The following is a 25,685-nucleotide window of genomic DNA, read 5'->3' on the forward strand; positions in this document are numbered from 1 at the left end:
TTCTTCCCATCCACTACCAACTAGGAGGATAACCTCATTTGAAACCTCTCTAAGATGGTATTTTCACCACCAAAAGTGCTAACAAGCTTATTCAGCAGCAGGAACTTAAAGAACAAAATCATGAGACTCGTGTTGATCTTTCCTGAATCTGGAAAGTTCAGGTCCCAAATAAGATCAAAACCTTTATGTGGCTATTCTCCCATTACAGAATACCCACTAGCCATTACCTCACTCCATTGGTCTCAATGTTGATCCTATGTGCTACTACTGCAGGAAAGACCAAGAGAACATAAACCACATCTTCTTCTATTGCACAAGAGCCATATTGTTCTAAGTAAAGCTTGCTAAAGTTAGCTCAACAGTGATCAGTATTGACTCCACTCTTCTAAACACCTCCAACTAGTATAACACCTGAAAACTCCTCTCTTAGAAACCCTTCAATAATTGGCTCACCTGGGACACTATCATCCCCTTTAGCTTTTGGGAGATCTGGACTAGCAGGAATGAGAACCTCTTTAACAAGAGGATAAGCCCTGCCAGCATAGAACACACAATTGCCTTAGCCACAAAATTTCATTTCCTTTTCCATAAATAAAAGAAGACTAGGAGCCATAGAATTCCTATCCAAATCAAATGGACCCCTCCCTATGAAAATACCTTCAAACTCAACACTGATGGAGCTATTCCAAACAAAACTGGGAGGGGGGCTTGGGTGGTGTGATTAGAAACTACAACAAAGAATGGATTATTGGCTTTATCAAATTGTGTAACCACACCAACACTGTGCAGGTTGAGTTACTGGCCATTCTTTATGGCCTTAGGCTGGCAAAGAAAAGAAACTTAAAGCCTATTGAGATCTACTCAGATTCATGCCAAGCTGTGTCAATGATTATTAGTAACCACCAATGTCTTAACAATGTTGTCTCTTAATGCAGGTCCTTGATGAGATAGTTGGACGTCGCAGGTATTAAGCATGTGTTTAGAGGGGAGAACAGGATGGTAGACACGCCAGCAAAAGAAGGTGCCAAGAGTCCTTTTTTGGAAGAAATCAGAATTTTTGAAAGCCCCCGAGCTACGTTTTGAAAGATTTGTATGCTAACACCAGTGGGGAGGTCTATATTAGGAAAGTTAATTCTTGTAATACTAATTTTTGTACTACTAACTCTTCAAGCCACCCAGTGGCGCCTGCTACTATTACAGGCATGTCCGGAACCTTTGTATCTAACTTTACATAGTTAATATGAATCGCTTATATATATATATATATATGTATGTATGTATATATTTCTTAGTGTCTAGTACTTTATACAATAAATAGACTTTTAGTTGTCATAGTTTTCTTTTTAAAAGTCAAATAATATAAATTTTGATTAATATTTGAAGATACATTTTTCATGATATTGATATAAAAAAATTACTCTACAATTTATAGTACTTTTTGTATAGTTTTTGAATATCTAAATTTTTATTTTAAAATATTACATTAAATAATTTAATTTAACTTTAAGTCTTAGTCAAATTAACTCTCGAAATACGTCACATGACAACTAAAAAGAAACAGGGAATATACTTTTTTGTGTTGCATATTTTAAAATTTGATAAGTTGGAAAAATTACTTAAATACACATTTTATTTTAACATAATCTCTAAAATTCTCTACCATTTAAAAAATATTCAAAAATTCCCTCTCGAATACATCACTCTCCTCTCACTGATATATTCATATCCCTCTCTTTGATACATCGCTCCCCTCTCAAATACATCTCTCTCCTATGTATCTGGATGCCCTATCCCCTCTCTGATACATCTCTATCTCATCTCAAATACATTACCCCCCCTCACCAGTACATCTCAACCCTCACTCGGATACATTCTTTCCCTATCCAATACATTCCTCCCTTATGTATTCAGATGTTCTATTCCCTCTCGGATACATCCCTCTTCTATGTGTCTGGATGTGATGATATATCCGAAAGTTCAGTGATACATCAAAAAATCATAAATTTAAGAGATTTTTGTAAATTTGAAAAAGAGAAGAAAAATAATGTAATTAATTCTTAACATTATGAGATTTATATAAATTATATATATCTTTTTAAAATTTTGAAAACTGTGTCGTATCAATACCTCATCAGTAAAAACGGCGTGGAAGTAATGCCGCATCAACAAAACGGCGTCGTATTATAAAATTTGCCTTCGACACAGTTTCTTCACATTACTCGCAGGCCGTAGCCATTGTTAACAGAGTCTTCTTCTTCTTCATAGCCATACTCGAAACTTTCAACATTTAGCTTCATAATTGTTCCAAGATGATGGGTTTATTGCGTGCTGTGATTAAATCGAACCGTTCGATTCAAATGGGTATTCAAAATCAAGGGCTGACGTTGCCTCTCAGCAGACAGTTATCGACCCAAATGGAAGTACCCCAGAAGGACAACTCATCTGATCCATTCCTCAAAAACCCATCGACTGGTAAACATGAATCTTTCAAATATTTGATAAAAAAATGTTCTTGCTGTTATATTTGTTCTTAAGGTTCATTATTGGAATTTGTTTTTTTTTCAGTGGTTTGTTGAAGTTTTTTAATTGGATATGCATAATGCAAGAAATTATGGATACCCTTTTGCTTGTTTGTAATCTTACGCAGTCTTGTTAATTTAATACTTCAGTGTTTAGGGTTTAGTGTTTTGGTTGTTTTGCTTATTAATTGGGCATTCTCAATTTTCTACTAGGTAATTGTGTCCCTTGTAAAGACTTGAGAATGTTGAAATCATTTTTTTTTGTTAGAATTTGTTTTTTATCTAGTTGTTTTGTAAAAAAATTGGATTGTATATGCATAATGCAAGAAATTATGGATACCCTTTTGCTTATTTGTACTTTTATGCAGTCTTGTTAATTTACCTCTTTTTTTTGTGTGTTTTTCCATATATTTCAGTGTTTAGGATTTATGATTTTGGCTGTTCTGCTTAATCATTGGGCATTTTCAATTTTGTACTTGGCTTGAGAATTTTGAAATCATTGTTAAGTGGTTATGAAGGACTTATCAAGTTTACCTGGCTTTTCCCATATTTCAGTGATTTAGGGTTTTGTTGTTTGCTTATTGTTTGAGCATTGTTAGTTTGCTACTAGGTAAGTATTTGACATGTTAGACACCTTGAGATTTTAGAAACTCACGGCGGTGAAAATATTTTGTTGGATTTAATTGTATTGAAAAATTTGTGAGTTTAACACTTGAGTGGAGGCAATAATCATCAATCGATCAACTACACCTCAATCCACACTAGTTGGAGTAATTGGGGTCAGCTATATGAATACTTTGTATCCTTGCCACATGTTCCTACGAGTTCACTCTTCTATCCTAATTGGGCAATTTTTATGCTAAACTATGAAACTACTCCATCCCCTTCCTTTATCCAAGTTCCAAGCTTGTTCTAGTTATGCTTCACGCATATCAAATAGGCGGTGTTGGAGGCAATTATCAACAATTAAAAAGTTATGGATTCCTACTTTCCTTCGCGTCAATTTCCTTTATTTCCACACATGTAGAGAGGATTGGTTTTAGTACAACAACAACAACAACATACCCAGTGAAATCTCACAAGTGAGGTTGGGTAGAATGTACGCAAACCTTACCACTACCCCGTGGAGGTAGAGAGGTTGTTTCGGAAAGACGTGGATTGGTTTTAGTAAGGATGGGAATTAATTCACATTAGGTTTACTTTCACGGGGTAGTAATAGCAGTCTTGCATCTTTGTTCATGCCAAATGCATATGCAATCCTTTTCTTTTGATGCCACAAATGCATATGCAATCTTATACTAGATTGATCCAGGATCTTGGTATTTCTATTTCCCAGGTCTGGTTTATGGGAGACTTATTGTCACTGGAAAGCATACAAGGAAGAATGACATTATTAGCATGTTAGGGACTTCTAAATTGAGCCTAGATGACGTTAGATTTGAGTACAACACAAACCATGCTCCAGTTGCAGTGTAAGTTTTCTTTTATGATAAAAGGTTTAACAATGTCTATGAGGAAATATATCTTATCATTGTGGTTTTGATTTCTGAGCACCCAAGGGTGTGATTTAGTTGTGAATGAAGCTAGAATGGATCATGGATCATGGATCACGAGAGACCAGGGTTCAAGGCCCTGAAAAGCTCTTGGTGATTTCTCTTCATCTTTTTAAGTCTTAATGGACAAATTTACCCGGTATCTGTGTTGGATACTTTTGTGAGCATCTGATTGCTTTTCAAAGGTCGTAATATATGGACCTCCACCAACTTGTTATCTGGCAAAATTGTAGGTGTTTTTTCTTTATTATTTCCAATTTGTTTCATGTTCTAGACTTGCCAGTGCTTGCATCCATTTTAAAATAATGCAACTATAATTTAATCATGGGATAATACATATAGACCTCCTCAAACTTGTCCCCTTCTTCCAACTATGCACTTAAATTTTGCAGGGATTTCATTACCCCCTATTTTTATCCAAAGTGCATCTATTGCCACCTTGACTATTGACATGAAAAAGAAAGTGCTTACAATTACACCAGGGCTGTGAAAGACAAAAGCAAATCCAAAGCATACAGCCTCTATACACATGATGCAATTGACTCAAGTCAAATGTTTCCTTCTTCAAAAATTCTTTCTTCTATATAAAAATACAAACACTTTTTAGAAAAAGGACTGGCATTTAACCCATGCTTTTTTTCTCGCTCCCCCGCCCATCTCTGCGGCTCTGCCAGCTACACCTCTCTTCCTTCAATCTATCTCTATGATCCAAAACCATTTCTTTACTTAAATTTCTGTACCGTTTCTTCACTTTTCCTTTTACTGTTAAACAACAAGATTATTTGAAGTTACCCATCATTCCTGACTTCGAAATTTCAATACCCAGCATAACACAAATTTCATGAACAAGAGAGAAACCATGATAAGCTATTGCCCATGCCATCTAAATTTTTTCTGCTTTGTTAAATTGTTACTCACAGTAGCACCACACCCCGTCCCACCAATTTTTCGCTCTCTTTCTTGCTTCACCAAACTGAATTGCCACACCCAAGACCCAACTTTCAAACAACAAAAGACTCTATTAAATTATAGGCTTTTGGCTAAAGCTGAGCCATCACTACCATCCATGGTGGCCGGGATCATATTACTAAATACATAAATTTTACTCCTTTAATGTAGTAAACGTGATCTTACTTCTTCTAGTATATTATATTTTGTTTCTATGTTCGAAGAAGAGCAAAAAAAGAGGAGCAAATGAAAATCCATCAATGTTAAGCTCTATTGGTATGTGTTTGCATGTGGGAGAGGAGAGGAGGGACATATGGGAGATGAATAGAGACAAGGAAATGTGAAGAAGATATGAAAAATGAAGAGAAAAAAACCCAAATATTAACCGGCAAAACACGTGGCAGAGTGTTTACCACCACCATGGTCTCATCTGTTCTATACGTCACAAGGTTGTACAAATTACACTTTGGACAATAACATATGAGTAATAGAACAGAACTTCCACAAAATTTAGTAAGTAATTGAGAAAAGGGACAAAGTGGAGCGGGTAATTATGTATTATCCCTTTAATCATTCATGTTCTAGGTCGCGGATAAGGAAATTTGCATTAAAGTAGTTAGAATAAGACATTTTGACCAAGAAATAAAGTATAGTAAGTTGTGCTTCCAAGTGGCCCTAATTAAAACTAACAAGCTGTTCTAATTTCAAATTCATTGTTTTCCGAAGATGCATGTGAGAATTGAAGATATCGATTGTCCGTTCATAGCATTTTGCATTTTGAATATGACAACCAAATTATGCTATTAAACATGTATGAGAGGAAAATCATGAGGTCTCAAGTTCGAATCCAAGTGGGAGCAAAAACACTTGGTGATTTCTTTCCATCCATATAATTTTTGGTGGGTAGAGTTGTCTAGTACCAGGCAGTGTTGTCAAAGGTGCTCTTTAAGCGCGCTTAAGCCCTGAAGCGAGGCTCAAAACGTGTTTAGCGCTTCGGCTCGCTTTATGTGTGCTTCAGTGTGGTTATCAAGGTTCTAAGGCAAACATTTCCTTGCCAATGAGCCTCTTTTAAATAAGTGACACTAAACAATTGATATTTCACTTTATTACACCTTTTTTCAATTTCTTTGGTCATATATTTGTTGTTCATGTTTGTAATTATTGGTATTTGACTAAACATATATATTTGTATCTATTTCTCCCTTTGCGCCTTTTTTCATTAAAGCCCACACTTTCTTTGCGTTCTGCGCTTAAAGCCCCAATGGACCTTAGAGCTTTTTTGCACTTTTCGCCTTTGATAACACTGGTACCAGGTGGAATAGTAGAGATGCGTATAAGCTGGCTCAGACACCACCGCTAGAAAAAACATGTATGTTAATGCACATCAGTGGTTTTATTTGTATCTAATACTAGAGTGTAACGTAGAGTGTGTTTTAAAAGTTAACCACGGATATTAAATACAGATTAAAGTACATATGTGCATTAATGTTAGAGATCAAATATATGTTAATGTACATCAGTGGTGATCTATATCTAATAAAATGTTTCTAATAGCATATTTTAGCAGTCATATTCAAAATGCAATGAGTTGGTTCCTCTCAACCCAAACCCATGTATGTGTTGTCCACTTTGTTCTAACAGAGCTTCACAGATTTATTTCTTGGGCTATGCTACATTGAGCCCAAAATGTTATGGATTGATTTCATCTAAAATGCTCACATGAATCTTCAGATAACCATTAGTTTGAAATTATGCGCAAGAATGGATCATTGATTTGGACTTCTGGCTTCCCTAGCTTTGAGCCATTTTTTAAAAATAATTATGGTTCTGATTTCTGTTTGGACACCACCATTATTAAAAAAAAATTGTGGTTTTGATTTCTGAGTTTTTGACTTCACTTAAACCAGGCAACCAACACTCAGGAAACTTATGGTAATTTTCATGTCATAGCTAAATTTTCAAAAAGGATATTAAGGTCATAGGAATTAGGAGCATTACAAATGCCTAGAGATATATGAAAATTGTTTTGGTATTGTTGATTATGAAAAAAGAAAAGCATTTTTTTCATACCCTATTAAAAACTCCATCAATGCATTTTGAGTATAACCCCTCCCCCCCAACCCAATTAGATGTTACATACTTGGATACAATAGGTAACAACAACAACATATCATGTGTAACCCCACAAGTGGGGTCTAGGAGGATAGTCTGCAGACCTTACCCCTTACCTTGGGAGATAGATAGGTTGTTTCTGATAGTCTCTCGCCTCAAGTAAAAGCATTTCAAAGCAAGGGGAATGAAGAAGCCATGACAAAACACTAAAGAAAGCATGTCAAAGAATTTCTATGAAGGAAAGTAATTACAACAATAATACGATAATCGAAGCATAAGAAATATAAAATAGTAACAAAGATCGAAGAACAAGAAACTACAAGTGTAATACCACGACTACTAGTATGGAAAGACAAGTGAGACAATACTCTTCTACCTAACTAATCTTCAACCCTTATTTGTGTCTTCCGTAACCTCTTATCTACGGTCAAATCCTTGGTCAACTGAAGTTGCATCATGTCTTGCTTAGTCACCTTTCCCCAATACTTCATCGGCCTACCTCTTACACCTTCACACTAGGGCATTCGTACATTTTCTTTTCACATGCCTGAACCATTTCAACCTCGCATTTCACATCTTATCCTCAATCAAGACCTCTCCCACCTTGTCTAAAATATCATCATTTCTAATCTTATCTCTCCTAGCGCCCACACAATACACATCCATCTCAACATCCTCATTTTCGCAACCTTCATCTTTTGGACCTGAGAGTTCTTGATTGGCCAACATTCCGCTCCATACAACATAGTCGGTCTAACCACAACTCTGTAAAACTTGCCTTTAAGTTTTGATGACACCTCATCACACAAGACTCCAGAAGTGAGCCTCCATTTCATCCACCCTACACCAAAACGATGTGTGACTTCATCATCAATCTCCCGATTACTTTTGATAATAGACCAAAGATACTTGAAACTTTCTTTCTTTTGGATGACGTGGGTATCAAGCCTCACTTCCGCGCCAACCTTCATGCATTACATCACTAAACTTGCACTCCAGGTATTCTCTCTTGGTCCTGCTCAATAGGTAATTTCATGTAAGGATCAATGTATAAAAATTTGACAGGATATGGATTCTTTGTAAAGGTAATCTTATCATTTGTTTTGATGAAGGGTAATCTTATCAGTTGTTAGCAATATTTGGAGTCATACTATGTTGTCAAAAGCTAAGAGTGTGAATGCTACTGAACCATAAACTTAAAACAAGAAGATGCTTATTAACAAAATACTTTACTTTTACCTACCAAACAAACTAGGGGGGGCATTTTGTTTAGGAGCAAGTTGTGCGGGAATTAATAATATAGGAATTGTAATGCAGAGATAATTTATGCAGGGCTTAGTAATGTAGGAATCATAATGCAGAGATTATAATATATGGGTTATTATATAGGAATGATTTATTGTTAGATGTTTGGTTTCTTATATTAAAAATTATTATATAGTGTATATTTTAAAATAAGTTCTTATTTTTTTAACAAAATAAAACATTGATTGCTTCATGAATATCCATTTTTGTCATTTAACAGTTTTAATCCATGACATACTAATTCTCACATTCTCATTCCACATTTAATTCCGCATAATATAGTACATAGATTCCCACATAAGTTATACGGGGTACTATTTATATCAATAACCTAAAAAGTAACGAAAGTATGTATAACTAATGTAGAGTTTATGGGGACGATAAAAAGGGTAACCCAACAATGCTTATTTATACCTCGTTTTAATACATGAATTGCACTACCTAATGCTGCAAACCAAACGGCCTCTAGGAGTTTTCAGGATTTATCATTTGTTATCATATTGAATGTCTTGCTTCATTTTTTACGTAATTTTTACGGCAGTATTGACTAGTAGCTTGTTGAGTTAATCTGAATTACACTACCAATACTTAGTCAATGCGGGTAATAGATTACATTTTAGATTAGTCCAGTTTCTTAACGATGTTTCTTGTCACAGTTGTTTCCTTTTCCATCAATAATAAGTTGTCAATTGTGTTTGCATTTTTTTCTGTACTTAGTTGTTTGTTCAAAGAGAGAGTAGTTTAAGCTTTCTTGTCCGTTGACTTAATATATGCTTCTTATGAGTAAATTGCTTTAAATATTATTGTTACTGCTTTATCAGAAATGAAAATGCTTATTACTGCGCTATTCCCTATTTTATCTCATGAATAGGATGATTCAGTTCCCTTCTCGGAATGCTTATGAGGCTGCACTTAGGGAAGGAATTCGGAAGGGTGGCTTATTCAGAATGGAGAGGGTACTGTTTCGATATACATCTGCTTGATTATTAATCTCTGGAGGGTCGCATGCAAAATTATCATTTCCTCTACGTTTTTGATGATTATAGGTTGGTCGTCAGCAGTGGGACACTTTGCCACGCTATGATGGAAAAACTGTAAGTCCGGTCTCTAATGTTTATGGTCTCCATCCTGTTTTCTGTGTGTTGGGCTATGGTAAATGGTGGTGGAAGGACTGATAACAAAATAAAAACCTCAACTAACAGGAGACAAAAAATATACTATGTGATTTCATTCTATCTGTCTAAGCCTTAGTCATAATTACTCGATATTGTGTTGGCGGGAGGTAACACTTACGGTTTAGTAGTTGAGGTGTGCGCAAGTTGACTTGGATACTAGTTTTATTTTTAAAAACAATGAATCATTCTTTCTTTCGGAATGATGAGATTCGTGATATCTACCTCCACGAGGTAGGGGTAAAGTCTGTGTACACTCTATCCTTTCCAGACCCCACTTTTGTGAGATTTCATTGGGTTTGTTGTTGTTGTTGTTGTTGAGGTTTGTGATAAATTAATATAACAATTCAATTCATTAAACGCTTTGAAGCAAAAATCCAATGATGATTGTCGGCATTATCAGATTATATTGCATGGGATCCCTCGAAATGCATTGGCCGAAGATGTGGAACGTTTCCTTGCTGGTTGCCAGTATGATGCATCATCAATCCAAATGTTCGGCAGACCACAACGAGCTTCTGATGGGTATCTAAGCTTTACCACTCACATGTCGGTGGCTTTATTCACTCTTATGTGTTCTCTGTTAGTTATTAGATGGATTTCTGGCTTGTTTTGTTGCAGACCACCAACTAGAACGGTCCTTGTGGAGTTTCCCTCGCAGGCTCTAGCTACGCATGCATTTATAACAAAGAACAGAGGCTTCTGTCTTAATAACCAAGTTGCAGTGCGACTTCTTCAGTAAGCTCATCCATCTCCAAGATAATCTACGTTTTGTTTCCCTTTTGGCGATGCTCAATTGCTAGGATGTCGATGATGATTTGGAATGCTTGGATTGTCTACCTTCTTGTCCAGGCTTCAATCCTTCCATCCGAGAACTATTTTCATTTATGGTAGGAAAAGCTGAGATGAAATTCGAAATAATCTAACCTTGTCAATATTTTGAATGACAATTGTTTTGCAAAAACTGTCCAAGGACGGACCAAAAAGGAGATGTTCTTAGCTTTTGCTTGGATTGTTTGATCTCGTCTTGAAGTGGTATACTTTTAGTAGAAGTCCCTTCATGTTTATGAAAGGGTCTCCTCAAAGTCTTTTTATTTAGATATTCGAACAACCACTTGTTTCAATTGAGGACTTGGGGACATGGTAAATTATTCCTATTAGACACATTTCAAGTTTAAATTTCAGAAAAACTTTGGCACATGAAATCCGCTTCGATATTGTCACAATGCAGAGACGTGAGAACACTGTTAAGATCATTTCAAAACTCAGTAGCCCTAAACAACCAAATTGTCAAAATGTGGTCAAACATTGATGATACATATATACTTATCGTGCAGTAGTTTTATTAATAGTGGTGACAAAACTTAGTCCATTTTGACACTTCCAAATTCAGTTCAACCCATCCATTTGCTACCACCAGGTTGCTATATACAAGTTGGCAAAACTTAGGGGAACCAGTCTAAGATGAGCATACTCCAGTGCATCCTAAAGTGTCCAAGCTAACAGCCTAAAAAATAAGCATGGCTAAGTTACAACATTATGCGTGAAGAGAAGCCTAGGAAAGACAATAAAAGGGATAGATGAAATGAAATCATGATAAATGAGGTTTTTATATAACAATTCCATTATACAAAAATAGAAGTCTGTATTGTGATTCCAAAGCTACAAACAACAGTGAATTGTAATTCATCCCGGTAAACCTACTACCATTCCAAGTAAAACACAGTGTTAGGCTGAGAACTGTATAAAATGGCGGGAAGAAACCCTCCACCGGATTTCAAAATCACAGCTCAAACTCTTCGTCCCGAAGTGCCAATGCTGCAGCCTCTTCTTCCTCATCATCAAGAACAAAGTACTCGTTCCTTTCCACTGGCTTAAACATGTAAAACATGACAATGTAAAAAGCTAAGCTCACTATTTCCTCCGCAGAGTATGCCACCCATTGGTACTTATACGCAGAAATTGTCCTCAACGCAAAAACCACAATTCTTGTGAAGTACAAATATCCAATCACCACAATATAAAACTGCCTAAAAAGAGTCAACTTTGCCAAATTCCTTGCTGCCTTCCCATCGGTCTTGGAAGTCTCCCTCAATGACCTAATCGACCACACAATGGGGAAAATAATAGCACAGCAGCACACAATATCAACAATCAAAAAGACCTGATTCCATGTCACCCAATCCTTAATAAAAGGACCCGTTTCGCCAATAACAACCGAAGCCACATTAGCCAAAACCTGAAGAGGAATCACAATCATCAACACCTTCTTTTCCCTATCTTGCAAAAACGGCTTCAAGAACGACCACCCAGTACCAATCAAAACGATAACAGTAAAAAGCAAAACCACACGCATGGACTGGAAAATGTAGAACAACACATCCCATCCATGTGCAGTCCCAGTAACTTTAACATAATGCTTATCCTCAGCAGCAAAAAGCAAATTCAACGCTTTCATTACAACCAAAAGTGCCATAAGTCCATGAATCCTATGCACAGATATCCTATTCTTCAAACACACTAACACCCAGATGGCCAAGAAGCCAAAATAAACCAAGGAAAACAAAAAATACAACGTTGGCAAATGTGTAAGACCTGTAGAAAGAGGGGAAGATTATGAGAAGTTGAATATGCAGAGAGATGAAAAATACATAGTGGGCAGTGTTATCAAAGGCGAAAAGCGAAAAAAGCTCTAAGGTCCTTTGGGGCTTTAAGCGCAGAGCACAAATAAAGTGTGGGATTTAATGAAAAAAGACGCAAAGGGAGAACAAGATACAAATATATATGTTTAATCGAAGACCAATAATTATAAACATGAATGACAAATATATGATCAACAAATTGAAAAAGAAGTATGATAAACTGAAATAACAATTGTTTAGTGTCACTTCTTCAAAAGAGGCTCATTGGCAAGGAAAAGTTTGCCTTTGAACCTTGATGACCACACTGAAGCACACATAAAGCGAGGCGAAGCGCTCAACACGTTTTGAGCCTCGCTTCAGAGCTTAAGCGCGCCTTTGACAGCACTGATAGTGGGTACCTTCATTATGGCTATTTCCACCAAAATGGCTTGTCATGTTATCACAATATTGTGAGATTTGCACAAATAGGATCATTTCAGGTTTAGCTATTTAACGTTAGTCCCTGTTTAAGTAAGTTTTGCAAGAGTAGGTTGGCAAGGCCTAGCTTGTTCAAAGAAGTTTTGCAAGAGTAGGTTGGCAAGGCCTAGCTTGTTCAAAGTGGCCCTAGCCGGGGCACTACTTGTTTGAAGTTATGCCAGGCTGGAGCATAACTTGTTTATGCCTGTCCGAGCATAACTTTGAACAAGTTATACCCCGCCCCAACATAACTTTCACTAGGTCTTACATAACTTCTGCTTGGTCTTAATATGCAGAACTTTTAAAACAGCTGATTTAAACACCAGCCCTCAAAGCACCCATTTTTGCATAATATTTGAATATGACAAGCTAGTAGAAGTATTAGATTACTACCGTTTGTTAGAACGTAACATTTCCATCAAAAATGTCTATTCGGGAAATCATCTTTCTGATCATGTGCTTGTGTATGGTTAGTATAATAGTGAGTGAGATATGCTAATTATACAAGAAATATTATAGGGTGTAAGGAAAGTTTCTTTCTTTTTTAAGAATGGGGGTTAAGAGCTGGACATTTGCAAAAGAAATGACTTTCACCAAGTTATACTCCCCATTTTGATGAAAAATATTTCCCTTGTAAAAAAACATTTTAAGACTTCAAGCATACAAAAATGAATTCATGAAGGAAAAATACAGCAAATTTCATCAAAGAATATATTTTGTTTTCACAATTCAATCTAACACACAATGAAAACTGATTTCATCAACGAAACTAATAGGATTTCAAGCAAAATGGTTACATCAAGGAAAACATTTCCGCCTTTCACTATCATATTTTGCAGCCTTATGATGGAAGCTCAATTGATCAAATGCACAAATAACCAAAAAACAAACAAAAAAATGTACAAAATGAGCAATTTATCAGGAAAAAAATAATACAAAGTGGGTAATCGAAAAGAACCTGCAGACAGATAATCTTTAACGCGGCCATCGAGATTGTAAAGCTCAGTGCGAACATCCATTGAAACTTTTGATTCAAGTGCACAATTTGCGAAGAATAGAGAGTATTCATTAGGGGAAGTTACAGGGTAAGCTCGATCAAACGACGAATTAGGTGGAGGAGAAAGATCACCAAAATTGAATAGATGTTGAATGTAATTGGATTCAAGGACACAGAAATTAGGGTTTTGTTGAAGCTCAATTAAGACTTGAATTAAGGATTCTTCAGATAGGAGGAAGAATCCGAGACCGGAAGGATCAGTTGTAGCTACACTGGAGATGACGGAGACGGAGGAGACGCTAATGGAAACTTGACCTGTATGTGTGAATCCGAATCGTTCGAAGAGGATCATGGGTCGATTATCGGATCGGATCTTCAGTTTTTTTATCTCTCCGGCGGTGAATGAGGTGAGGCATAGTATAAGGAGAAGGAGGGTGGGTAGTTTGGCCATTTTTTTGGACGGTGGTGGATACGGCGGCGATGGTGGAATTTGGTGGCGGAGCACGGCGGAGGAGATTTTGGTGAAGGGAAAGTGGGAGAAAATGGGAAAGGAGTAAGATTTACAGGAGGATGACTTGGAAATGACGATATTGACCCTACGTGCGTTAGATCTAATGCACTATAGGTGAGAATTGGGATCCAAAACCAAGAGAGGTCTTTGTTTTATTTTAATTTATATATATAAAACCATAAAAAAATAGAAAAATTGAAAATAATTTAAAAAATATATATGAATGAATATAAAATAAAAGTAAAAAGACAATAACAACAATAATCACACGAGTGGAATCTAAAGCGAGTGATATATACACGCAAACTTACTTCAATTTGTGAAGATAGAAAAATTGTTTTCAATGCACCTTCAGCTTAAGACTTAAGTTAACAATAACGAAACATAATCAAAGAATCCATATTGAAGTAATGGAGAAAACAACAAGAGCAATTAGAGGGAATTATGTATCTTTATTTATGGATAATCTATTTGCTTGTATGTATTATTAGTAATAGAGTAAGAATTTTCATTAAGTAATTCAAAATTTGAAGAAGTAAACACACGAACAGTCGTTTTAATAGATTTCAATTCAAATTATCAATGATTTTAATTGAATTGTCATATTAATTAAGGTTACGTATTTAATTAAATAATATATAATTGTATTGTTAATGTTAGGAACAAATTTAATCAAATTTTTATCTTTTCCTTATCTTTGAGTTTAAGTTTCCAAAATCAAAAGCTTCTAAACTAATTAACTGTGGCTTGACTTTTGAAATAGTTGGTTTTTATGAGAATGAATTAGAAAAACAAAGTTGAAAAAAGAGAGGTAATGAAATCGACAATTGTGCTTAAATATAATTTATGTTTAACAATGTTTAAATAAATTTATCTACCAATACATTATTATGTGACAATATTCTACTCATTTGGTCATTATTAAATTGTCTATCTAAATCAAAGACAATTACTACTTCCTCCATTCAAAATCTAAGTCAATAAAGGCAATTAGTAAAATGTCAATCTAATCAGAGTCAATCTTTGTTTAATCACATCACCTCCCAAAAGTCAAGTTTGTATTAATTTTCATAGACATCTCATAAAAAATTTCTGATTAATGCACATTCTTGAAAAATTCCTAACATTCTATTGTTTCTAAGATCTAGAATCTCCCCTCATCCCCCCCTCACAAAAAAAATAATCTAGTTTACTGAATTCAAAATTTATTTTTATATTTATTTTGAGACTTGTAACATTTATACAAATTTTTAGGTAAAATTAAGTTTAAATAATTGATTAAGAGCGCCTTGATTCCTTAAATATTGGTAAATTCTAATTTTAATTCTTATGATATTTGATTAAGCATACATGCACCTTTGATCTCTTTATTTTTGTATAATTAATAACTATTTTATCACTTAATTATTTTTATATTATGTTGAGTTTATATTACTAATTAAATCTAATAGATAGTAAAATATTAACATATTTTCTTTGTGAAGACACCACAAATAAATATTTTAATTAACTAAAAATTAAATAATTAAATTATATATCACAAAGATCAAATGTAGAATTTATCAAACTTAGGGATGAAAGTGTTATTGCCCCCTAAAATATAAATTAATTATAAATACTAAAACCATTTTTCATTGGCCAAGTGATGGCTTCTCATGAAAAATATTTAAAAAATGAGAAGGCGATACTTCTTAGGAAGTAAGGATCTAATTCTAGAACCCAAGTCTTGAGAAACTAGAAAACATAACTAAAACTTTATAAAAAGTAAAATAATCTAAAATAAATTTATTTTCAAAAAAATCATAAGAGCTCAGTTGGTGCAACAGATACTATTTCACAAGGAGATCACGTATCGATTTTTTCCATCAACGCCTTTTTTGTTGAATTTATTACATCGAATTTATTTAGTGCAATTTATATTTCTTATGTGATTTATGATGTGTGTATATCAGTACGCATTAAAGAATAACGACTTCGATTTTTTTTTTAAAAAACTTTATGAAAAAGAAAATTATTTTAAAATATATTAATGCAACAAAGTGCAATAATTGTCTTAACCTCGTTCACCATGGGAACGGAAAACAACAGTGAATTTCAAGAATACCCTCCTCAACAACCCAAATTTCCAACAACAATTGAGGTAATTCCGTAAATTTAAGAAAAGAGTAAGGGTATAAATGGAATTAACGATAACCTCCATTAAAAAGGCAATACCTATTTATTTCCCATTTTGCACATTTAGGAATGTTTTTATTTTTTGGGGCAAGTTGGAAGGAATTTATTGACTCTGGTTGTATGTCTTGTTATCCAAAAATTCATTCAATTCTTCATATTATCAGTTCAAATTTCAAAGCAATCCCCTTTTGTTCTTCCAGAATTTTTTTTGCTGTATTTTGACAATTTTGTTATTAAACAAAATATTAGAAAAATCAACAGAAATCACCTACTTCCCAGAGAGAGAAAATCAAATATACCCTCATAATATTCCTGGTATAGTCTTCTTGTTTTGCATTTATAAAATGGAGTAAATTCTTGATAGTATTTTCTAATTTTCTTGTTTTTGTCAACCCTTTTCAGCTGTGAGATTAATTTCATTTTGATCCATCCATTCTTGGAGTTTCAAGATTTTATTTTTATTTTCAATCTGTAAGTATATGATTTTATTCTGCTAAAATTGGGGTTGTGTTTTCAAGATTTATTTTGGCTCTTATGCATTATATCGATTCAATTCTCATTTGGGTTTTTATAATTTCAAGAATCTTGATGTAAAGTTTTGTTCTTTAGGGGTTTTGAATTCTTCTTGTATTGTTTAGGAATTTGTCATTTTTGATAGTACTATGCATGGTCTTAAATTTGTTTGTTTTGTTTAATCTGTTGCATGCAGGTATTCTTGTATTCTGTTTTCCACAGTTCCATTAGATCTTTCTGAAGCTGATTGATTGTAAGCTGTTGATTATTGTGTAATTTTGGGGATATTAAGTTCCTTGGTAGTTGAACAGATGAATGTTGTAGGTAAAGTTAGTAGCTTTATAACACAGGGTGTATACTCAGTTGCTACCCCATTTCACCCTTTTGGTGGAGCAGTTGACATAATTGTTGTGAAGCAACATGATGGGACTTTTAGGAGTACCCCTTGGTATGTTCGGTTCGGTAAATTTCAAGGTGTTCTTAAAGGGGCAGAAAAGGTAGTTAGAATAGAAGTTAATGGCAAAGAAGCTGATTTTCACATGTATCTTGATAATTCTGGTGAAGCCTATTTTATCAAAGAGGCTACTGGTGACAATGAGAATGAGGAAAATGGTTGCTTGAAGAAGTCCGATAGTTTGAAAAGTGTAGGGGATACTAGTAATCTTGGTAATAATAACCATAACGAAAGTAGAATAGATGATGTGCTGTCTAAAAATGAGGAGGATGAGTATAATGCTGCTGATTTACCATTGCGAGATGAACGTGTTACTTTAGGTATGGATCGATTAAATAGGGTAGATTCGGATGCTGACCGAAGATTCTATGAGTTTCAGGATGACCAATCTTCTTTGGATGATTCGGTTGATTTGTCAGAATATGGTTCCAGTAGATATGATAATTTGGAAAATATGGACCATGTTTTAGAAACACAGGTCTCCAGTTCGGAAGTTGTTCTAGTGAGCGTGGATGGACATATACTGACAGCACCTATCTCATCATCTGAAAGGAATACGGAAGATGTCGAATTAGACACACCTCAGTTTCATCTGGGCCCTGGTCAGGGGACTGAATTTTGTGATGATAACTCAGAGTTTAATTCAGGTGATGGTACATGGGCTGATGATTATTTCTGCACTCTGAACTCATCCAATGTTGCATCAGCATACACTTGCGATGTGAAAAACGAGAGCACTACAATTGAGCACCAGTTAGAAGTTTCTGAAGTCGATGTGAAACATCTTGATCGAACTCCGGAAAATGACCTGAAGAACCAGGAAGCAGATCTTTGCATGCATAGTACTGTGGAGAGCACATCATGCAGCATTAAGAAGGATGATGTTTTCAAGAGCTGTCTAGAGCTATCAGCATTAGCCATGCAGGCTGAAGATGAGGTTAGTCAGTCAGATACGGTTTCTCAGTCGGATATTCAGGGAGTTGTTGCAGATGTAAAGGAGATGTCTCAGAGGAGTCCTACTGCAATCAGTGAAGTCGAAGATAGACATCCTGAGAAATCGGGAAATGAAAATGGCATTCTTGATTCTGACGGTGTAACCCTTCAGAAAAGTGACTTGGACATAGAGCGTAATGCTTCAGACAGTGCAAGAGACCATCCTTTTGTGAATGATGAACACTCAAAAGAACAGGCGGATGTAACAGTAGCAGCAGAGCAGACACAAAGTGGGCAGCATGGATCAGACGAAAGCATTGAATGTGATAATTTGGAGCATCAGACTGCAGCTTTGCTTAAAGGTACAAAAACTGATTCAAGAACAAGCAGGCGTGCCTCTTGTTTTGATTAAAAAATTATAGTGTCTCATCTAGTTGTTCGATTTAATTCCACTTCTCACTATGTTCACGCATTTTGTTAGTGATATCTGCAGGAGTAGATATATCTCTTTGTAGGAACATGCTTCATCCTGGAATGGGTTCCGCTGCTGCTAGAGAAGCCTTTGAGGCTAATCGCGTTTCTGAAGAGGAATTCAGAAACTCTGCAAAATCCATAATTAGCAATCCAAATTTAGCCGTCCGAATTCAAGGAAACTATTTACAGTGGGACAAAGCTGCTCCTATTGTTCTCGGGATGGCTGCATACAATATGGAATTACCAGTTGACTCTACTGATGTCATACCCGTGGAGCAGGACAAGAACCTAAAAACAGGAGAGGATGATAGTGGGTTGCCTTCAATTCCTGGTCGACGATGGAGGCTTTGGCCAATACCATTTAGAAGAGTTAAGACAATCGAACACACTAGCAGTAATTCATCAAATGAAGAGGTGTTTGTTGATTCTGAATCAATCTCACTGAATCAGCCTACAGAACAAACAGCATCACCACAAGGAGGAAAGGAATCTCCTCGCAAGCAACTTGTGAGAACGAATGTCCCTTCTACTGGTCAAATTGAATCTTTAAAACTGAAAGAGGGTCAGAATTTGGTGACTTTCATTTTCTCCACTCGAGTCCTAGGAGAGCAAAAGGTTTGTTGTGTTACTTGCGCCAAATTCGTTAACTTTTAAAAAGTATTGTCTTTTTATTGTTTTGGTCTTAAAACAGGTTGAAGCCCATATATATTTGTGGAAGTGGAATACTCGAATTGTAATTTCTGATGTTGATGGGACTATTACCAAGTAAGCCTTTTTGATGATTATACCTCAAGCTGCAAAAAAATTGTTAGCCTTTACATGCTATCTAAGAGGTTGTCTCTTACCTGATGAGTTGCTTGCAAGACCAATGGCGAAGCTAGGATTTTCATTAAGGGGTACAAAATATGAAAAGTAAACACACAAAGAAGCCAAAGGGGGTTCAACATCTACTATATATACATAATTTTTGTTTTTATGATTTTAATCATGTATAAACAATGTATTTTTCCTGAACATGACGCTACCTGGATCCTCCCCTGTGTAAGAACCTCTATCATGCTAGAAACTTAATAAATTAAAGCCAGTTGAGCCTTCAGATTTTTATAGGATAAGCTAGTTTCACATGTCCAAAGTTCTCACCTTTTAAGCTGATGTGAGATACTAATATGTTTTTTAAGGTTTTCTACTTTTTGGTATATTTCTTGTATACCGGCATCTTTTGCCCTTCATTTAATAAATTTTAATACGTTATAAAAGAAGCTGATTTGAGAGCAGAAAAGAATATTACAAATGAGAACTGTTTGTTGGAAAATTTTCTCATTCTGGCATAGCATTACACTATCATGTACGCAATAGTCCGGAATGAGGACATGTTTCCTAACATAACTTAACAAGTGCATATTTTATGTTTAGGTCTGATGTTCTTGGTCAGTTCATGCCATTGGTTGGAAAGGACTGGACCCACTCCGGAATAGCTAGACTTTTCTGTGCAATCAAGGTATTCCTTTCTCTGTCCTATATTTGAACTTCTCTTCGTCTTTAGGTCATCATATCAACTAAGCTTTAAACCATTCTTATAATTGATAACTAATACTTTAACCATGGAAAACACGTATCTGCTATTTTCTGATAACTTTTATGGAAGTATGAAATACAAGTGATTCCTCTAGCATTTGATCTTTACCACTACAATGCTGCTTAGTGATCAAAATATTTCATGAATTGGATTAGTTGATCATCTAAGCTAATGATGTATTCGGAAAGTAAAATGTATCCTGAATTGTTATTTTAGTTAGTGTTACCTATGGAAAGATTTCCATTCTTCTTTTGTTATGTGGAAAGGATTCAGTTCTTTCTTGTGTTGGAGTGGAAATGTGGCAATTCAGGATTTGATGCTTCAGCACGAGGTATGGGTAAGGTTTGTGCCCTCCCCAATTCCCACTTGTGGGATTACACTGGGTATGTTGTTGTTGTATGCTTCAACACGAGAAAAATGTTGCGGGGTGGCTATGCCCATGACACTTGATGTGATTGGTAAACTTGCCTGACAGAGATGCGCAGGAAATCTATTAAATGTATGCAGAGAGGAAAGTAAAATGTTGATGATATCATATAGGGTTTAACCATATAAAAAATTGGAAAGAAAAGGTGTTAGTAAGCGAGCATGGAAGAAATATAAGATAATTAGATAGAAGGGCCCTGTATTCAAGTTACCTAACTTCAGATAAAGTGCGGCAGGCTAATCTGCAGACCAACTCATACAGGATGACAAGACCCTTATATAAGATATTTGCTTAGGTGAGATCGGCAAAGTAACATATCTCACGGCAGAGTATTTGATTCAACATATTGGACACTATACAATTTGCAGAAGTTGGGCGAAGAGTAATATGTATATATAGTATGAACTCTTATATCTCCTTTCCCTCTGTATTCTTCGTTTGTTATTTTTGTAGATATTTAGTATGATTGACTGACACGAAGCTGGCTTAATGTTTATGATCTCTCACTTCCATTTTTCATTGATGTTGAACTACATTTCTCCATCATTTTATAAATGGTTGTGCTTTCTCTTGATTGCAGGAAAATGGGTATCAGCTGCTATTTCTCAGTGCACGAGCAATTGTTCAAGCTTATCTAACCAAAAGTTTTCTGTTCAATCTCAAACAGGTAATCATAATCTTGTCTACATGCAATACCGATGACACCATTTTTTAGTTTCCTAAAAGATACAGAAAATTTATCAGATTCCCAAGGGAGCATGTTGGTTGGATTTTCTGTTACATGTAGGATCATTTCTCAATTTGTGTGTGCCGTCCTTGCGCAAGGCCATGCTAATGTTCTCTATATCATTACACTTCTATAAGATGTTTCCGAAGGGACTATGTCATACGTAGGGCTGTAAATTATTTGGTTTAAACCTAGAGAGTCGACCTAGCCAAAAATCTTGGTCTGTTTGGTACTTTTTTTTTTTTTTTTTTGTGGTTCGGCTTGGTTTCTGTTTGTTTTGATTCTCTGTGCAAGGATTTTTGTTTTCCAATGCGGTTTCCTTTCTTGTTCTTTTTTAATTATGAAAAAGAGAAAACTGAAATTAGGGGTATGCATAGTTTATTATGGTTTCAGTTGTCTCCATTTCCCCCTCACTCCACCTTCATCTCTCTCATCTCTTTCCCACACTTCAAGGCTAGAACAGCGTGATCAAATGAACACCCTAGAAATGTCAGTAGAACCTTAGTAATCTGAGATCTAAACACCGATGGTATTGCGAACCATATAAAAAATCTTTTCTTTTTCCGGTCTTAGCAAACATACTACTTCAGAAGGACTTCAAGAAGCTTTTTCCAAATTTGGTGAGGTGGTACACGCCGTAAGCTTTATCCATGGCTATGCATGAAACTTCAAAACACTGATTTTTTCATTAAATTGATAGTTGCTATATCAATCAGCATCTATCAACTACTCATCGATCCCAAACTACTTTTTACGTTGACCGTCAACTACCCCAAACCTCCTCCTTATCAAGCTTGGGACCTACTATGTGTAGCTTGAGTTTTAAGGTTGCTATATTAATTAAAAAGAAAAAGAAAAGAGACCACATCAACACATCTCCTTTAGCCGTGTTGGTGAAGCACAGCTGCTCATTTTTGTGTATTTCTATAGTCTTGGGAAATTGAGCAACTTGACGGTGCAACCAAAAATCTAGAAAACTATAAAAAAATCAGCCTTGTTATCAACTTGCCTTCCTCAGTATTCAAATCTAGTTTTTTTTTTCTTATGTAAGTTGTTCTCAAGTTTGAAGTTCTGGCTTTATTTCTTGCTTGGGTGTAGCATGCTGCTGCAAGTGAATTAATTAGCAAAGAAAGAGAGGCTCTAGTAGATCTGTTGATTGGTTTGTCAATCTACGAACAGAAAATCAAATAATCTGAACAGAATTTGCACAAAACTCACCAACTGATCGACTACTGCCGTATTTACATGTTTTGAGTACTTGTGGTGTTGGAATTAAGATTTAGCTTTTATTATCCTTTCTTTTCATTTTTATTCTTGTTGTTTTCCTCCTGTGCTTTGTTCTCAGACCTTCCATGTGTTTTTCTTTTTTTATGGGGAAAGGAGTTTCTGAGGATGCATTTTTGTCTTACACTACTGTGGCTCAACTGTATACACCAACTTAAAAAATCTTGGATCTGGCCTCTGCTTGCTTGTCCTTTCTTGTAAATTCTGATTGTGCAACAGATTTCACTGACCAGCTTTGTGTAAATGATCTGTAGGACGGGAAATCGTTACCACCTGGACCTGTTGTTATTTCACCTGATGGTTTATTTCCCTCATTGTACAGAGAAGGTAAGTACAAATTTGCTGAAAGAGCCTTTTTTGCCTTTAGTCTTCGTCAAAGTGCATTATCTATGCATGCCAATTTCACATGTTTCTTGGTGTTTGGTTTCAAAGAGATCTATCCAAAATCTTCAGCTCTTCTGCCGGAGCAAGTCTACTGACTTTTCCTACTGATATGAAAAAGAAGGAACTGGCCTATATTTGATCTCTAACAAAAATTACCTTTTCTCTTCTATGTCATGGCAGTTATAAGAAGAGCTCCTCATGAATTCAAGATTGCCTGCTTAGAGGTAAGTTCTCCAAAAGAGCGATGGTTGTTTCAGGTGTCTTTTGGTATGCATGAATGTATGAGGTGGATATTAGTTTCTTTAAAAGGGATTTTAATTAGGGAATTTAGGGCTGACTTGAAATCCTTGACCAATGTTTGGTTTCGGGATCAAATTCCTGATAACTTTTCAAGCATTTCAGTCTAAACCCAAATCTATATTTGGTAGTTGGTACAATACTGTATCACATTTTATTGCTAAATGCATTCACACAAATTTTGTTTCTTTAAGTGCAAAATTCCTTGATACTAATATTTTATCATTCACCTTTTGTCGGGTAATTACAATAAATTTCCACGAATTTAATAAGTTCTTGAATAGTTTAACTTTTTAAATAAAATTTTAATCAAAAAGAAAATGAATTTTTTTGGGGATAAATAGAAGAAAAACATGACAAATACCGTAAGTATGCTCCCAAGGTGTCACCAAAGGTCTAAGAGTTGGAGTGTTATCCAGTACATGTTTGGCGGCGGGTAGCAGGTTCATGAAACATGTGAAACCGTGAAAGCGACATGTGAAACATGTTACAATCTCATACCTCCCCTTGAAATTTCTTATAAGTTATGTCTCATTGCTGGATTGTGATCTTATCCTGTTTAATCCAGAGAGTAAAATATTTTACCAATGGAGCTGATAAATCTTATATTTGCCTAATCCAGACGCTAATGCTGCGTACCAAATGATCCCTTAGTGGATTCAATCCTTATATCTCTTCAATGGTTTGCCACTTTCTAATGTGTTGATCTATGTTTCAGGACATTAAAGCACTTTTTCCACCAGATTATAACCCTTTTTATGCGGGATTTGGGAATAGGGACACTGATGAGCTTAGTTACAGGAAAATTGGAATTCCAAAAGGCAAAATTTTTATAATAAACCCAAAGGTTCGCAATCTCTTCCCTTTGCTTTATTGTTAAAAAACTGTGGGTACAATTTGTCAAGTTTTACACTCTTGTCTAACATGTTGAATTGGACTTACAGGGGGAGGTAGCGATTAACCACCAAATCGATGTGAAATCCTATACTTCATTACACACTTTAGTTAATGACATGTTCCCTCCTACATCCATGGTTGAGCAGGTTAGCAATGACACTCTTTTAAATATCTCATCTTTGTTCGTTTTTAAGTATTTCTAGCGTCATTGGCAAAAAAGTTCAGATCATCTTGCACCATGAAATGCAAGTTTATCAGACAAGCTGTCAAACATCAAATTCCTGTTATTTTTCTAGTGTCATGTTTTCCATTTTTTAGATAGTATGCATTATCTTTTTTATTTACCAGTTTTCTAAAACTGAAGCATATCGTCTTTTTCTTCCTGTTTATTTTGTGGGGTAGGCGTCTTCATTCCTCAATTCTACAAGGGGTTTCATAGTTAATGGAGTCAACTTCATGAAAGAATTTGAACGAATGACCGAAACATAATTTATAGTTCCAAGTCAATCTAGACACTCTAGTTGACAGTAGAAAACTGATCAAAACCACTTGATTCTCTTTTATTCCAAATTAATCCATGTTCTTGGGCTGAAAACCCAGAGAAGAAATTAAGCTTGTATAGTTCCTTCTACTTCTTATGGCATGTTGCATGCCCGTGTTTTTGGTGCACTTGTTTGACATGTATAGTCATTCTTTTCTTTTTTCAAGCGTTCTGCAAAGAACCAACTTTTCATTTACTGGTTATCTTGAAGCTTTGAATCTTCTATATGGTCTTTTAACGGTGTCTTCATGATGCTGTTCTGGATTTTCATTGTAAATGCAGGAAGATTTTAACTTGTGGAACTACTGGAAAATGCCCTTGGCAGACGTCGATAACTTGTAGAGATTTCTTCCCCCCCATACCGATGGATCCATCTTTTTTGTTGATCTGAGAAGCTGAAAAGTTTAGCCGGTATGATATGTATAACTACCTGCAGTTTCTTTTGTAGAAGAGCTGCCATTCTTGTTTTTTCTTTTTGTTGTTTCTATTATTAAGGTGTATAAAATTCAGCTATGTAGGTCCTTATTAATTCCATATATTGTACTCAAAAGCATAACGTTCTTACTAATGAATAAAAAAATTTCTTTCTATTTCTATAAGTTCCATTTGTTGGTCTTCACTGGCCCTTTTCAAATTCTCCTCAAAAGTTCAAAGGTGCATTCTTTCTTCATTACTCATAGTTCATGCTCCTATAGAAACAATAAAATTCACCACCACTTTTCTGCCTGTAATTGAAAAATAGTCATTGTCACGGAGCTTTAGTCGCTTAAATGCATGTAGGAGTTGGG

At 35.4% G+C, this 25,685-nt stretch overlaps 3 protein-coding genes and 1 non-coding gene across 6 annotated transcripts; 2 read left to right on the top strand and 2 right to left on the bottom strand.

Annotated features, from left to right (window-relative positions):
• The first annotated feature begins 2,200 nt into the window (after positions 1 to 2,200).
• On the top strand, positions 2,201 to 10,757 carry LOC129882187 (uncharacterized). Its single transcript, XM_055956374.1, has 6 exons — positions 2,201 to 2,472; positions 3,856 to 3,991; positions 9,309 to 9,393; positions 9,484 to 9,531; positions 10,013 to 10,134; positions 10,231 to 10,757. Exons 1-6 carry the CDS (start codon positions 2,310 to 2,312, stop codon positions 10,349 to 10,351), a joined length of 675 nt encoding a protein of 224 aa, XP_055812349.1. The 5' UTR covers positions 2,201 to 2,309; the 3' UTR covers positions 10,352 to 10,757.
• A 443-nt stretch (positions 10,758 to 11,200) lies between these two features.
• LOC129882188 (protein CANDIDATE G-PROTEIN COUPLED RECEPTOR 7-like) lies at positions 11,201 to 14,348 on the bottom strand. Its single transcript, XM_055956375.1, has 2 exons — positions 13,666 to 14,348; positions 11,201 to 12,204 (listed from the first exon to the last, which is right to left on the bottom strand). Exons 1-2 carry the CDS (start codon positions 14,153 to 14,155, stop codon positions 11,393 to 11,395), a joined length of 1,302 nt encoding a protein of 433 aa, XP_055812350.1. The 5' UTR covers positions 14,156 to 14,348; the 3' UTR covers positions 11,201 to 11,392.
• Positions 14,349 to 16,479: 2,131 nt separating this feature from the next.
• Positions 16,480 to 25,487, top strand: LOC129882189 (phosphatidate phosphatase PAH1-like). Of its 3 annotated transcripts, none has more exons than XM_055956377.1 (12): positions 16,480 to 16,705; positions 16,793 to 16,861; positions 17,100 to 18,652; positions 18,772 to 19,379; positions 19,456 to 19,529; positions 20,178 to 20,262; positions 21,348 to 21,434; positions 23,033 to 23,105; positions 23,343 to 23,386; positions 24,178 to 24,306; positions 24,404 to 24,502; positions 25,180 to 25,487. In XM_055956377.1, exons 3-12 carry the CDS (start codon positions 17,215 to 17,217, stop codon positions 25,237 to 25,239), a joined length of 2,697 nt encoding a protein of 898 aa, XP_055812352.1. In that variant the 5' UTR covers positions 16,480 to 16,705; positions 16,793 to 16,861; positions 17,100 to 17,214; the 3' UTR covers positions 25,240 to 25,487. The 3 variants fall into 3 exon arrangements, with proteins under 3 accessions (XP_055812352.1, XP_055812354.1, XP_055812353.1); XM_055956379.1 differs by having other exon boundaries at positions 18,784 to 19,379; XM_055956378.1 differs by lacking the exon at positions 16,793 to 16,861.
• Positions 21,546 to 21,647, bottom strand: LOC129883771 (U6 spliceosomal RNA). The gene has a single exon (XR_008765923.1). It is a non-coding gene; the product is annotated as a U6 spliceosomal RNA (small nuclear RNA).
• Positions 25,488 to 25,685: the final 198 nt, after the last annotated feature.

The sequence above is a fragment of the Solanum dulcamara genome, chromosome 3, assembly GCF_947179165.1.
Source record: "Solanum dulcamara chromosome 3, daSolDulc1.2, whole genome shotgun sequence".
Lineage (NCBI taxonomy): Eukaryota > Viridiplantae > Streptophyta > Magnoliopsida > Solanales > Solanaceae > Solanum > Solanum dulcamara.

Bases quoted from the DNA above. Each gene is read 5' to 3' on its own strand.
- LOC129882189 (XM_055956377.1), top strand. From the start codon at position 17,215: ATGAATGTTGTAGGTAAAGTTAGTAGCTTTATAACACAGGGTGTATAC. The intron at 18,653-18,771 runs GTACAAAAACTG...GCATTTTGTTAG, and splicing joins GACTGCAGCTTTGCTTAAAG to TGATATCTGCAGGAGTAGAT. The intron at 24,503-25,179 runs GTTAGCAATGAC...TTGTAAATGCAG, and splicing joins CTACATCCATGGTTGAGCAG to GAAGATTTTAACTTGTGGAA.
- LOC129882187 (XM_055956374.1), top strand. From the start codon at position 2,310: ATGATGGGTTTATTGCGTGCTGTGATTAAATCGAACCGTTCGATTCAA. The intron at 9,532-10,012 runs GTAAGTCCGGTC...CGGCATTATCAG, and splicing joins CACGCTATGATGGAAAAACT to ATTATATTGCATGGGATCCC. The intron at 10,135-10,230 runs GTATCTAAGCTT...GTTTTGTTGCAG, and splicing joins CCACAACGAGCTTCTGATGG to ACCACCAACTAGAACGGTCC.
- LOC129882188 (XM_055956375.1), bottom strand. From the start codon at position 14,155: ATGGCCAAACTACCCACCCTCCTTCTCCTTATACTATGCCTCACCTCA. The intron at 12,205-13,665 runs GTTCTTTTCGAT...CTCTTTCTACAG, and splicing joins TAAAGATTATCTGTCTGCAG to GTCTTACACATTTGCCAACG.